The sequence below is a fragment of the Rattus norvegicus genome, chromosome 5, assembly GCF_021556685.1.
Source record: "Rattus norvegicus strain SHRSP/BbbUtx chromosome 5, alternate assembly SHRSP_T2T, whole genome shotgun sequence".
Classification (NCBI taxonomy): Eukaryota; Metazoa; Chordata; class Mammalia; order Rodentia; family Muridae; genus Rattus; species Rattus norvegicus.
This window is the reverse complement of record NC_141538.1, coordinates 69,430,001-69,443,244: the sequence shown is the minus strand read 5'-3', so window position 1 is coordinate 69,443,244 and position 13,244 is coordinate 69,430,001. Positions and strand designations below refer to the sequence as shown.

Here is a 13,244-nt window from a genome sequence, read left to right as displayed (position 1 = left end):
AACTCTGCAGCCGGGATGAACCTCCCAGGCTAAAAGTACACTGCCCCTCACAGCGTGACGACTTCATCAGCAGCAAGCCAGTATTTCCCCATAGGTTAAGAATAATAGTCCTAGCCAGACAAGATTATGACACTTAGCAAGAACAGTGGCTCTCAGGTGCGTTGTGGCAAATGCTCATACCTGATATCCTGATGTCTGCCTTTGCTTCCCTTCCAGGTACCATTAAAAGAACATCTAGAGGGATCCTGTTACATCAGTCAGTCCCCATGAGCATCGTGACATATGACAGTAATCCCAGTACCAGGGAGGGAAGGAATTAAGGCTGCAGAATTGTCTGATTTGAGTCCAGCCTGGGCTACAGAAGACGACCTCATCTCAAAAGAAAACAAAAGTTAGTCCTGCCACTCACTCTGTGGCTCAGTCTCTCGCTGTCACACCTCTCACCCTACCCAAACCAGAGCCATCCCTCCTCATGGGTGACCACTGCCTGCCACCTCCTGTCAGCCTTTCTGCTCCTAACAGCCCCCACTATGGCTGCTGTGAGTCATCTTGCTGTGGCCCTCACTCTTATTCAAATACCCCAGAAACATTGCTGCCTAAGAACCCTTTCCATTACTCTTCCCTCCCCTTGAGACTCCTCACTACATCATTCTCATAAATCACCAACTAACCTCCCTTTATGTCTTTATTCAAAAGTTATGTTCTTGGGGGAGGGGGAGTTCCCTGGCTTTGACCTCTAAAAATCACAACTCACTTCCCTTTTTATTACTTTGGTTTTTTTTTTCCTCCTGAGCACTAAGCATCATGTCCTGTGCGTGTTGAATTGTGTTGTTTATTGTCTTTCTGTCCCATTACCTCATAAACGAATGCTTACCGCTTTGAGGCGCTATCAACAATCTTAGTCTGAAAAGGTAGAGAATTCATTTATCCTATCTGAGATTTAGTCATCTAATCCCAGGATAGCCTTGTGCCTGCACACAGTAGGTTTTATTAACTGACTGTTGAATGATGAAAGGGTTTTTTTAAAAATTACAGTCCTGTAGGCATGAAAAAAAGAGGAAGGGAAAGAGGAGAGATGGGAAAAGCCGAGACGAATGTCAGAGTTGCTCTGCAGTGACAAGAGAACCAGGTGGCAAAAGGAAGACAGAGAAAAAGAATATCATGGGGCTGGGGAGAAGCTCATCAGTAAAGTGCTTGTCACTGAAGCCCGAGGGCCTGCGTTCAATCTTCTCAATCTATTTTAAAGAGTCAGGCATGGCATGCTGGCATACGCCTTCAATACCAACTATAGGGAAGAGAGACAGGGAAATATCAAAGAACCTCAATGGCCAACCAGCCTAGCCTTATTGTTGAGTTCCAGGTCTCACTGAGAGACTTTGTCCCAAATGACAACACAAGCTAGAATGCTTCTGAGGTACAAAACCCGAGGGTGACCTCTGGTCTCCACCTGAGAGAATGCAGATGTGCATGTGCCCCCTATACACACACACACAGACACACAGACACACACACACACACACACACACACACACACCCATGCACCCACGCACCCACGCACCCACACATGCACCCAAAGAGGAATGACTCACAGTGGAAAGGACCTGGAAAGACTTGAAAACACGAAAGGAAGAGCTCTTCTTCCCCTTCACAAGCTTCCACCACGGCTCTGTCAGCACCAAGCTCAGAACTGTGCTGTCATCTGCTCCTCTGAGAATAACCAGGTCAGCCATACTCCCGCGGCCACAGTGAACTTGTGAATGGTCTGATGCCCGAAGTGAACCCAACATACCTTTCCCAGTTAAGCCAGGCTACTCTCCATCAACATCTACTCTCTCAGGAACTCCGTCTGAACACACATGTAATGCCATGTGCTAACAGTTGCTACGCTGAGCCACAGTCGTAGATACTTCATATTCTATACACGTAACCCAGCACAGACATGGACTCCTCCTAACTGCACAGGTGAGCCTCATCTGCCTGCCATGTAAGGACCACACATTCTACACTGTACTTCATATCTCAGGCAGTGTGGTCCTCTGGGATCAAAGCGATTGCTGACAGAGCTTTGATCTCTTTCTGGCCTCAAGAGAGAACAGTGGCTTTCTCTCCTGATTTAGCCCGCTTTATGAGTTTACTTCCCAATGGTGGAAGCTTGCTTTCCCTGTAGCATCTTGATCTTGCAAAGCTTCCTTTGTGCTAAGGAAAACAGTCTTTGCTTTGCCAACTTCTCAAGAATTTTCTTATTTTTCTATAGTTTCATTTTCCCAAAATTTAAAACATGATGGAACTTAACCTCAAGAATCAAAACAACCTCTTAGAGCTAACGGCTTGATGTATTTGCATAATAACTTAGCCGCTCCAGACAACAGGGCAAGGACGGGTCAAATGAATTGCCGAGGTCGTGGTTCTCCAGAGGTGGTAATGGATTCAGTATTTCTGACCACCAATGCACTTTGCCATGCAGCCATCTCTCCTACCCTCTGTGTAAATGATTCCTGTAACATAAAAACGAAGTCAATTTACTATTTGTGTGGCACCCGTAAGCTTTCCTTAACCCCCCTTTTTTTTTCTAATGTCCCATTATTAAATGGAGGGAACGTTTAGATAATAGGCTCATTGACCTCTGTGTTGCTGTAGAAACGAAATAGATCACAAGAAACTACAACCTGGATACTCTTCCTCTATATACTACGGACAACTGGTGGATGTTTTCTAGGTTCCGAAAGTTCTTTTATTACATTTTATGTATTTCCTGTCTGGGATGGCTGTGAGCAGGTGGCGCACTCCATGGTACACGTGTGCACGCAGGAGGAGGACAACTTTCCTGAGTCAGTTGTCACTTTCCATCACATAGGACTTGGAGATGGAAATCCAGTTGTGAGGCCTGCTGGCAAGCCCTTCAACTTTTACATTGCTTTGAATCCACTTTATTTTTAATCCCGAGAATCTAAAGAAACAAGATCCCTTTAAAAAAAATGCATAGGTTCCTCTGCCAAAGAAAAGCAAGAGGAAATCAGATGTGTAAATAATTCTTGCTTTAATACTCTGGACTAGAAAAACCCTTTAGAGTGGTGTCGCCAAGGGATGTTCCTTAAAGTCACAGTGTCTTTAAACCGGTCCCTGTGAGCCATTGGGTTTCAGATCTCTCGGGAGCGACTCGGAATTCAGAATTCTCCTGGCCTCAGTCTTTGCGCACATCCGCCACAGGGAATTGTGCCAACTACCGACTCGCCGCGTTTGAGGGGCGAGGTTTTTGCAGGGGCGCGGGACTGTGCGGCAGGGGAGTCTCACCATCAGTGGGCGTTTAGCGCAGCCAAGCGACAGGCTGGCGCCAGGGCTCGGCTACTGGGAGGCGCCGGCTGAGGCGAGGAGAACTTTGGCGCTCCGAACAGAACCACCCTTCTCTGGCCAGTTGTGTCGCTCCTCTAAGGAGCCCGCGGAGGTGGCGCCTGGGCGAAAAAGCCCGGCAGAAAAAGGAAGAGAGGAAGTAGAAAGGGAAGAGGGAAAATGAACCAGGAGCTGGGGGAGCCAGAGATAGGGTGGCCGGCGTGCAAAGGAAGCAGGTTCGGCAGCTGCTTTTCCGCACCCCGTGTATGAACGCCCTCTCCTCTGCCACCTCAGTAAATAAGTGGGTGTCGCCTGAACTGAACAGCAAGAGAAAAGAAGCCAGCCAAGTGAGAGCACAGCTCCTCTGTCACTGCCGCCCCCTTGCAAGTCTGGCGGCTTCTCGCGGGGCCAGACGCTGCGCCCCAGGCGCCCTGCAGATGGGGTGGACAGGGACCCGGAGCTCAAGCCACCGGTGACCCGCGCGTGGCTGGCCGACCGGCCTTCCCCGCTTGCAGAGGATGTTAAGCAGAGGAGCCCTGGAACCGCATCCGACACTGGCCGACGTTCGCTAGGCTGCAACTTGGAATGCCCAGGGAGCGGTCGGGCTCCTAAGACCGCGTCGCCGCGTCTAGGGAAGCTGCGCTCCGGATTTGGAGGCGGAGACCTCAGGCGGCGGAGACCTCCGGCGGCGGCTGCAGAGGGACGAGCCGGGCGCAGGAGGGGGCGCGCTTTCTCCCAGCGGGTCTCAGTAATGAGGAGACTGAGTTTGTGGTGGCTGCTGAGCAGGGTCTGTCTGCTGCTGCCGCCGCCCTGCGCACTGGTGCTGGCCGGGGTGCCCAGCTCCTCCTCGCACCCGCAACCCTGCCAGATCCTCAAGCGCATCGGACACGCGGTGAGGGTGGGCGCGGTGCACTTGCAACCCTGGACCACGGCCCCACGCGCAGCCAGTCGCGCTCAGGAAGGCGGCAGGGCGGGTGCCCAGAGGGATGATCCAGAGTCCGGGACGTGGCGGCCACCGGCGCCCTCGCAAGGCGCACGCTGGTTGGGGAGCGCCCTGCATGGCCGGGGTCCACCCGGCTCCCGAAAGCTCGGGGAGGGCGCGGGGGCCGAGACCCTGTGGCCGCGGGATGCCCTACTGTTCGCTGTGGAAAACTTGAACCGTGTGGAAGGGCTCCTACCCTACAACCTGTCTTTGGAAGTAGTGATGGCCATTGAGGCGGGCCTGGGCGATCTGCCGCTTATGCCCTTCTCTTCCCCAAGCTCACCGTGGAGCAGTGACCCTTTCTCCTTTCTGCAGAGCGTGTGCCACACCGTAGTGGTACAAGGGGTGTCGGCGCTGCTGGCCTTCCCCCAGAGCCAGGGCGAAATGATGGAGCTGGACTTGGTCAGCTCTGTCCTGCACATCCCAGTGCTCAGCATAGTGCGCCACGAGTTTCCGCGGGAGAGTCAGGTGAGAAGAGTCTGGCGCGTGGAGTGATGTGCGCTGCCGGGAGTCGGGACCAGAGGGGGAGGAAGAGTGGGGGTGACGCCTGGTTATTTTGTTTTGTTTTGTTTTGTTTTTTTAACTTTGATGTTTGAGGCTTGGACTATGTCCCTAGATGGTAGGTTGGAGGACTTAAGTTGAAATTACAGTAAGACATTTTAAACGCAGGCAGAAATAAAATGCGAAGTTGGGAGGGGGTGTCACAAATGGAAGGAAGAAAGTGGAGATGAGATATGGTGGGGGTGGGAGGAGGTCATGTTTTGACAAGCTAAGGGCAATCTAGTGGGTTCCGGACACCTGAAAGTTAAGGTTCAGAACCGTGGACAGTGGTCAGGGGTTCTAGACTGGCGTGAGGAATGGGGGTGGGGCCCAGACTTGCCACTGTCGTAAACTCCCAAAGGGAATTCAGAAAACCTGTGACAGAAAAAGCAGCAGCTGGTCCTTTCTACTTCTTCCAGAGGCTCACTAGGGCTCTGTGGTGTAAGAAAAAGCAGGTCCTTCTGGCTTCCTGTCCGTAAATGTAAAAGTCTGCAACTAGTACAGAAGCCACGGGTCAGGAAGAGTGACTGGCAGCCTTGCTATTGGAAACCAGTGGAGTTATGGAGAGCACAAAAGACGAGGGAACTCTTCTGTAGGTTCTTTGTCCCTACCTTCCTTCTATATGATGTGGGCTCAGAGGCTGGACATGTGATCACTGTACACAGTACATGTCTGCTTTCTTTATTTAAAAATAAAGAGACGGTGGTTTAATTTTTTAAGGGTTTATAAAATATCTAAAGATACTTTCAGCAAAGAAATTATTTGTGGACTTAAGTCTTGACAAGTAAGAAAGAAGAGAGGCCATACTCAAAAAGGAGACAAGGCCTTTACAGCAGCACACATTCTTTGGGTTTTCTAGACTGCTTTTAGCATACTAACTCATACAGGGAATTTGTGGGGCCAATGAATGAAAATGGTCCCATTTTAAAGACTGAGAAAATGAGGAACATTCTGGGATTCAATGAACATTGGGCTAGGGAGAGTCTATAGGATGGCAGATTTGTAACTCAGCATCATTTTCACTCTGTCCTCTGGCTGACAAGACATTTCTAATCTCCCTTCTTGAACTTTTGGTCTATATGCCGAGAGAGTCTGAAGTGAGTATGGCAGCGTAAAAGTAGAAAGTTTGATAAAAATCTATGTCTAAAATATTCGAGGAATAGTAACATTTTCCTCTGTGAGAAAAGAAAATGAATCTTACGTTCTAAATCTTAGGAAGGACAAGAACAAAACCCTTTCTGCGGTTACCCAGACAATTTCTGTTTAATGACGAGATATAGAGATTTGATCTGCAGAATGCAGGCTAATTAACTCTTATCTAAAATATTTCTGTTACCTGAATCTAAATGGCCATAAGCAGCAGATGAGAAAGCACAGGAAACATGGGTGTATGGCATTGCCAGTGGCCAAAGTGTTACAAGCATGAAATTGCATCCACAGGCCACACCACCTTGAATACATATGCAGAAGCAACCCTAATGAAATGCAGGAGTCAGCACACTGGCTGCTCCTCACTGCTTCCTTATTACCTAATCCTTCAGAAGTTGCCAATAATGGTCACAGTCACCAAACTCCTTCCCATCTGCAGATTGTTTGGCAGGACTCTTAAACGGCAAGAAATTCCTCCCCAAATTAGTGCTCCTTGGTTGGAAGGGAAACAGTGCTCCGTGATGGATGTGTGCAGCAAGCAGCACACTAAAAGACAAGGAGGAAGAAGCATCAAGCAGTGCCTAAAATCAGGGAGCTCCCAAGATTTAAGGCAACTGGAAATGAAGCCCTCAAGGGAGAAACTTACAAACCAGCTATAAAGTGAACACTCAGCCAAGTGTATTTAAATCACTGTCCTTGCTGTGTTTAAATGGTCTGCATCTTGAAAGGTAAATATGTCTGTATGACTCAGACCCAGCTTGTCCCACTGAGGACTTTTCCTTCCATCTCTCCTTGCATTTTTAAATTCGGACAAACCTAACTTGCCTTACCTTACTCTTAGTATATCGGTTAAGTGTCATCCAGTAATATTCTATATTTAAAACACCCTGTACAATGTCAAGTCACTGTAATGTGCAGCGTTAGAACATGAGCCCAGCTCTGCTATCAGCAAAATTAATGCCTGCTCTTCCTCTGGCTTCTCCTGGAAAGTGGGGCTTTCTCTAATGTACTGATGTCGTTTTGTAAAAGACCTTCCAGATATAAGAGGACGTCGAAGTCATTTTGCACATTAAAGAAAATCATCTTAATTCCGGCACTGTCTTTGGAGCCTGTTGAACAATGACCTCATTTGTTGATTATATGATGCCTGAATAAAGTATTCTAGAAGAGAGCAGACTTATCCACGCAGCCAGGGCAAACAAAAGTGTGAGTGTATTCAAAACATTCCAGATTGCTTTCAGAGCAGGAGCAGCAGCCCCTGACCTCTTCCTTCTTCCTGGGTTACTGATGTTTTCCATAGGAAGGTTTTAATTGACAAGTGATGGTTTATATAAGACCATGCCAGAGCTCTTGAATAGAAGGAGATACCAATGAGATGAAGAAAACTTGAGTTTTAGTTCAATATTCTATTGGTTGAAAACAAGCACAGGGCTGGAAAGGTGGCTGAGTGGTTAGGAGCGCTGACCGCTCTTCTAGCAGACTCAGGTCTAAGTTTTAGCATCCACATAAGGCTCACAACCATCTCTAACTCCAGTCCCAGGGGATCTGATGCCCTCTTCTGGCTTTGAGGGACTCAAGCATGCATGTGGTACACACAAACATGCAGGCAAAACACGAATATACATTCAGTGCATAAAAAATTAAATGTTTATGTTTTTAAAAATATTAAAAATTGAGTAGAGAGAGTAGGTCATCGGGGACTAATGTCCTTCAAGGATGAACCCACCAAAAGTAAGTGAGTCAACCTTTGGGAAACATGCTTATTATTACCATGCAATAAAAGATTAATGTAACATGGAATGGCTCAATGTACATTTCCATGCAAAAGATTCCTCCTTTACGACCATACTCGGAGTCACACCCGAAGTTTACTTCCTTTACTTAGAAGATCAATTCTTTCTAAATTCCATCGCTAAAATTTTCTAATAGTGATGTTGCCGGAAACCAAGTTCCATTCACACTGAAGTTGCACTGAGTTTGGGAGACTTGTTTGTCCTTTCTCTTCTTTTCCCACAGTACTATTTCTTCTGGGGATCCTGTGTAGTTTCTTCAAAGCTAACTCTTAACAATCCACCTGATAGATGGTGATGGATCCATATTCTTTGCTAAAATACATATCTATGTTAAATACATACCTAATTAGCCAGAGCTAAGAAAATAATATAATTGGCTTAGATCCAAGATCATTCGCTTCAAATGTGACTGCAAAAATATGTCCAACTCTATGAGTGTGCATGCACAAACACCCAATGTGTACAGGTATGTATGTGTGAGTGTATGCAAAGGTCTAAGGTGTCTTTAGTCAGATACCAGTGACCACATTTGTTTGTTTGTTTGTTTGTTTATATAAAGATTGATCCAAGAGTTCTCACTAGGACCTCACCTAATAAGCCAGTCTGGCTGGCTAGTAAGTCCGACAGATCTGTCTGTCTTCACCTCCTTATATCCCACTATGCCCAGCTTTCCAAAACAGTGGTTCTGGGAATCAAACTGAAGTCCTCTTGCTTGCAAACACTTTATTAATGAAATGATCTTCCCATCCCCTAATATTTCCAACTCTGGTTGAGTAGACCGACCATGTCTTGTCATCCACATGTGTTAATTAGTACGTTTATTTCCACACACATATTAGTTGGGAGTTTAGATGATCCATTTTCCCTGGCAACACTAAGCTAAGGATTTAAAGGTATTTATGAGGATGTGACTAATATAGCAGCATTTTTGCAGGAGCAGAAGATAAGACCACTGCATAACAGGTGCCTCAGGAGGACCAGTTAAGGGTGTTAAGTTTTAAAACACCAGCTCTAAGTTACGTTGGGATTTTTTTCCACTATGCCAGTGTTTCTCAACCTGTGGGTCATAATCCCTTTGGCACACCTCTATATCCAAAGATATTTACATCAGAACTTAGTAGCAAACTACAATTATGAAGCAGCAACGAAAATAATGTTATGGTTGGGGGTCACCACAGCATGGGAAACTGTACTAAAGGGCTGCAGCATTAGGAAGGTCGAGAAGCACTGCCCTGTGTGAAGTGCATACAGCACTTGCTCTCCCCACACCCCTAGGAAAGTATTTTTTCTGTGGTTTATAGCAAATGGCTGGCAGCAGCACCTAATTATTTCCAACTTGATAAATGATTTCAAAGTAAATGTCAAGTGATGCAAATTTTTTGCCTAGTAGTGGTCTTTGTCAGCTTCCTTCTCAAAATCAGAGGCTAGGGTTTTTTTCCTTATTTTGATACATTATTTTCTTAATTTCATCTTTTGTCCTAAGTAATTCCTGCAGAAGAGAGTAGGAGACACCATCCATCGAGGAATCCACCTTACTTTTCTCTGTACTTACGTCAACATCAGCTAATCTATGAAGAATATATTTGGTCTTGGCTATTATGTTTTAGATGTAATTTATAATTCAACATAAAAGCGAGTACCAATTTCAATAACTACATGCTATGTGCTTTGTATCTTCTGACGTTGTGGAAGGCATCGTGCATGTTTGTTTCATAAATACTTCAGTCAAATTCCTATCACTTTGGGAGAAAATGGCCAAAAGCTTTCTAGTCCACTTCTGTCTCCTACAGGCTATCATAATCCTCACAAGTCACTATCCCTGAGATATTCTTGTTAAGAAAAATGCTGTTTCCTAGCGCGTTCTGATTTGTTTCATAAACCAAATAAGAAAATGAAAAGTACCAGGGGAAAATCGACCATGTTAGCTGAATATCTACCAGAAAACAGTTGGAACAGTAAGTTTCTGCTGACCCAAACAGGCGAGCCTGCTACTCAGGAAGGTGAGGAAGGAAAGTTGGCTCAAGGTCAGTCTGAGTTTTATGGTGGACAAAGGTTCAACTAGGTTCACATCTGCCTGGGAACACACGCAGATCTGTTCCAATGGCAAATTTTGCCTCTGCCACATCTAACAATATCTTGAACTCTAGACACAGCCATAGAAATTATAATATGAAATAGACAAGACTTGAGAAACCTTGGTCCTTCATATTTCATTACAAGATTATTTTTGTCTTTGGACAAAATTTTCACTAAATAGTCAATGAGCACAGAATGTACCCCACCCTCAATTTGTGTGCAACTTGGCTTCTTCAACATTTTTAAATAGAAAATGTTTCTTGATGAGAAACACAGTGTGTTGGTTCAAGCTGGCACAGGCACCTCATTTCTTAATGGACTGATAGCAATTTGCAAACCGACAACTGAGTGCCATTTTCCCAGTAACTGCATAGGACTCTCCCAGCATGGTACTGCTCATGTTAGCAGCAACACTTAATACGAAGGTGAGAAATCCTCTTGTCTTTTCTTCTGCCTATTCTAACTACTGCCACACACAGAGAAAAGTACAGCACAAGTAATGTGGTCCTAAAACTCAGCTAGGAAAATAACATTTTATAACATATACTACATTGCTTTTGGAATGAATGCATGGATAACAAACAGATAGGAGGCACTCAATTGCCCTTCTGATCCTTCCCTTATAAGACACAAGGACAGAGATTTAGTTGAGGATGAGTAAGCTAAGACAATTCTTGTCCTCTCCCTCAACTTCTCTAATCTTCTGTTGTTGGTTTGGTTTTGGTTTGGCTTGGTTTGATTTGTTGTTTTCTTTATATGTAAGGTCCTGGAACTTTGATGGGGAGCTTGTCAGGTTGTGTCAAACATCCTGCATTGAGGGAGCAAGTGTGTCAGACCAGTTCCACTGAGGGAGCAGATGTGTTAGACCTCCTGCACTGAGGGAGCAGGTGTGTTAGACCAGTTCCACTGAGGGAGCAGGTGTGTTAGACCTCCTGTACTGAGAGGCCAGGTGTGTTAGACCTCCTGCACTGAGAGAGCAGGTGTGTTAGACCTCCTGCACTGAGAGAGCAGGTGTGTTAGACCTCCTGCACTGAGGGAGCAGGTGTGTTAGACCAGTTCCACTGAGGGAGCAGGTGTGTTAGACCTCCTGCACTGAGGGAGCAGGTGTGTTAGACCTCCTGCACTGAGAGAGCAGGTGTGTTAGACCTCCTGCACTGAGGGAGCAGGTGTGTTAGACCAGTTCCACTGAGGGAGCAGGTGTGTTAGACCTCCTGCACTGAGGGAGCAGGTGTGTTAGACCTCCTGCACTGAGAGAGCAGGTGTGTTAGACCTCCTGCACTGAGAGAGCAGATGTGTTAGACCTCCTGCACTGAGGGAGCAGGTGTGTTAGACCAGTTCCACTGAGGGAGCAGGTGTGTTAGACCTCCTGCACTGAGAGAGCAGGTGTGTTAGACCTCCTGCACTGAGGGAGCAGGTGTGTTAGACCAGTTCCACTGAGGGAGCAGGTGTGTTAGACCTCCTGCACTGAGGGAGCAGGTGTGTTAGACCTCCTGCACTGAGAGAGCAGGTGTGTTAGACCTCCTGCACTGAGAGAGCAGATGTGTTAGACCTCCTGCACTGAGGGAGCAGGTGTGTTAGACCAGTTCCACTGAGGGAGCAGGTGTGTTAGACCTCCTGCACTGAGAGAGCAGGTGTGTTAGACCTCCTGCACTGAGGGAGCAGGTGTGTTAGACCAGTTCCACTGAGGGAGCAGGTGTGTTAGACCAGTTCCACTGAGGGAGCAGGTGTGTTGGAACTCATGCACTGAGAGGCCAGGTGTGTTGGAACTCATGCACTGAGGAAGGAAGTGTGATATCCCTCCTGCACTGAGGGAGCAGATGTGGTGGACCTCCTGCACTGAGGGAGCAGATGTGGTGGACCTCCTGCACTGAGAGAGCAGGTGTGTTAGACCTCCTGTACTGAGAGAGCAGGTGTGTCAGAGCTCTTGCGCTGAGGGAGCAGGTGTGTGGGAACTCATGCACTGAGAGGCCAGGTGTGTTGGAACTCATGCACTGAGAAAGGAAGTGTGTTAGACCTCCTGCACTGAGGGAGCAGATGTGGTGGACCTCCTGCACTGAGGGAGCAGATGTGGTGGACCTCCTGCACTGAGGGAGCAGGTGTGGTGGACCTCCTGCACTGAGGGAGCAGGTGTGTTGGACCTCCTGCACTGAGGGAGCAGGTGTGGTGGACCTCCTGCACTGAGGGAGCAGGTGTGGTGGACCTCCTGCACTGAGGGAGCAGGTGTGGTGGACCTCCTGCACTGAGGGAGCAGGTGTGGTGGACCTCCTGCACTGAGGGAGCAGGTGTGGTGGACCTCCTGCACTGAGGGAGCAGGTGTGGTGGACCTCCTGCACTGAGGGAGCAGGTGTGGTGGACCTCCTGCACTGAGGGAGCAGGTGTGGTGGACCTCCTGCACTGAGGGAGCAGGTGTGGTGGACCTCCTGCACTGAGGGAGCAGGTGTGGTGGACCTCCTGCACTGAGGGAGCAGGTGTGGTGGACCTCCTGCACTGAGGGAGCAGGTGTGGTGGACCTCCTGCACTGAGGGAGCAGGTGTGGTGGACCTCCTGCACTGAGGGAGCAGGTGTGGTGGACCTCCTGCACTGAGGGAGCAGGTGTGGTGGACCTCCTGCACTGAGGGAGCAGGTGTGGTGGACCTCCTGCACTGAGGGAGCAGGTGTGGTGGACCTCCTGCACTGAGGGAGCAGGTGTGGTGGACCTCCTGCACTGAGGGAGCAGGTGTGGTGGACCTCCTGCACTGAGGGAGCAGGTGTGGTGGACCTCCTGCACTGAGGGAGCAGGTGTGGTGGACCTCCTGCACTGAGGGAGCAGGTGTGGTGGACCTCCTGCACTGAGGGAGCAGGTGTGGTGGACCTCCTGCACTGAGGGAGCAGGTGTGGTGGACCTCCTGCACTGAGGGAGCAGGTGTGGTGGACCTCCTGCACTGAGGGAGCAGGTGTGGTGGACCTCCTGCACTGAGGGAGCAGGTGTGGTGGACCTCCTGCACTGAGGGAGCAGGTGTGGTGGACCTCCTGCACTGAGGGAGCAGGTGTGGTGGACCTCCTGCACTGAGGGAGCAGGTGTGGTGGACCTCCTGCACTGAGGGAGCAGGTGTGGTGGACCTCCTGCACTGAGGGAGCAGGTGTGGTGGACCTCCTGCACTGAGGGAGCAGGTGTGGTGGACCTCCAAGAACAAATGTGTTAGACTTCTGCCCTGTGGAAGTACCTGACCTTGGTTAGTGTGACAGCGGGAGGAAAAAATCTTTCTCTGATTGGTCAGGGTTGGCTTGTGCTGCACATGAGTCTTCAAGGGCCTAGAGTGATGTAGGATGGCTCCCTTGTCAGGCTGCATTATACCTCCTTGTTACTTACTGAAGCATTAATCTAGGAAAGGTTTCAT

At 48.3% G+C, this 13,244-nt stretch overlaps 1 protein-coding gene across 2 annotated transcripts in view; it reads left to right on the top strand.

Moving 5' to 3' along the window:
* The first annotated feature begins 3,605 nt into the window (after window positions 1–3,605).
* Grin3a (glutamate ionotropic receptor NMDA type subunit 3A) overlaps window positions 3,606–13,244 on the top strand; it is a 199,242-nt gene continuing 189,603 nt past the window's right edge. For both annotated transcript variants that reach the window (NM_001198583.2, NM_138546.2), the window contains exon 1: window positions 3,606–4,777. In NM_001198583.2, coding sequence (NP_001185512.1) covers window positions 4,079–4,777 — 699 coding nt within the window. In that variant the 5' untranslated portion in view covers window positions 3,606–4,078. The remainder of the gene's footprint in view (window positions 4,778–13,244) is intronic.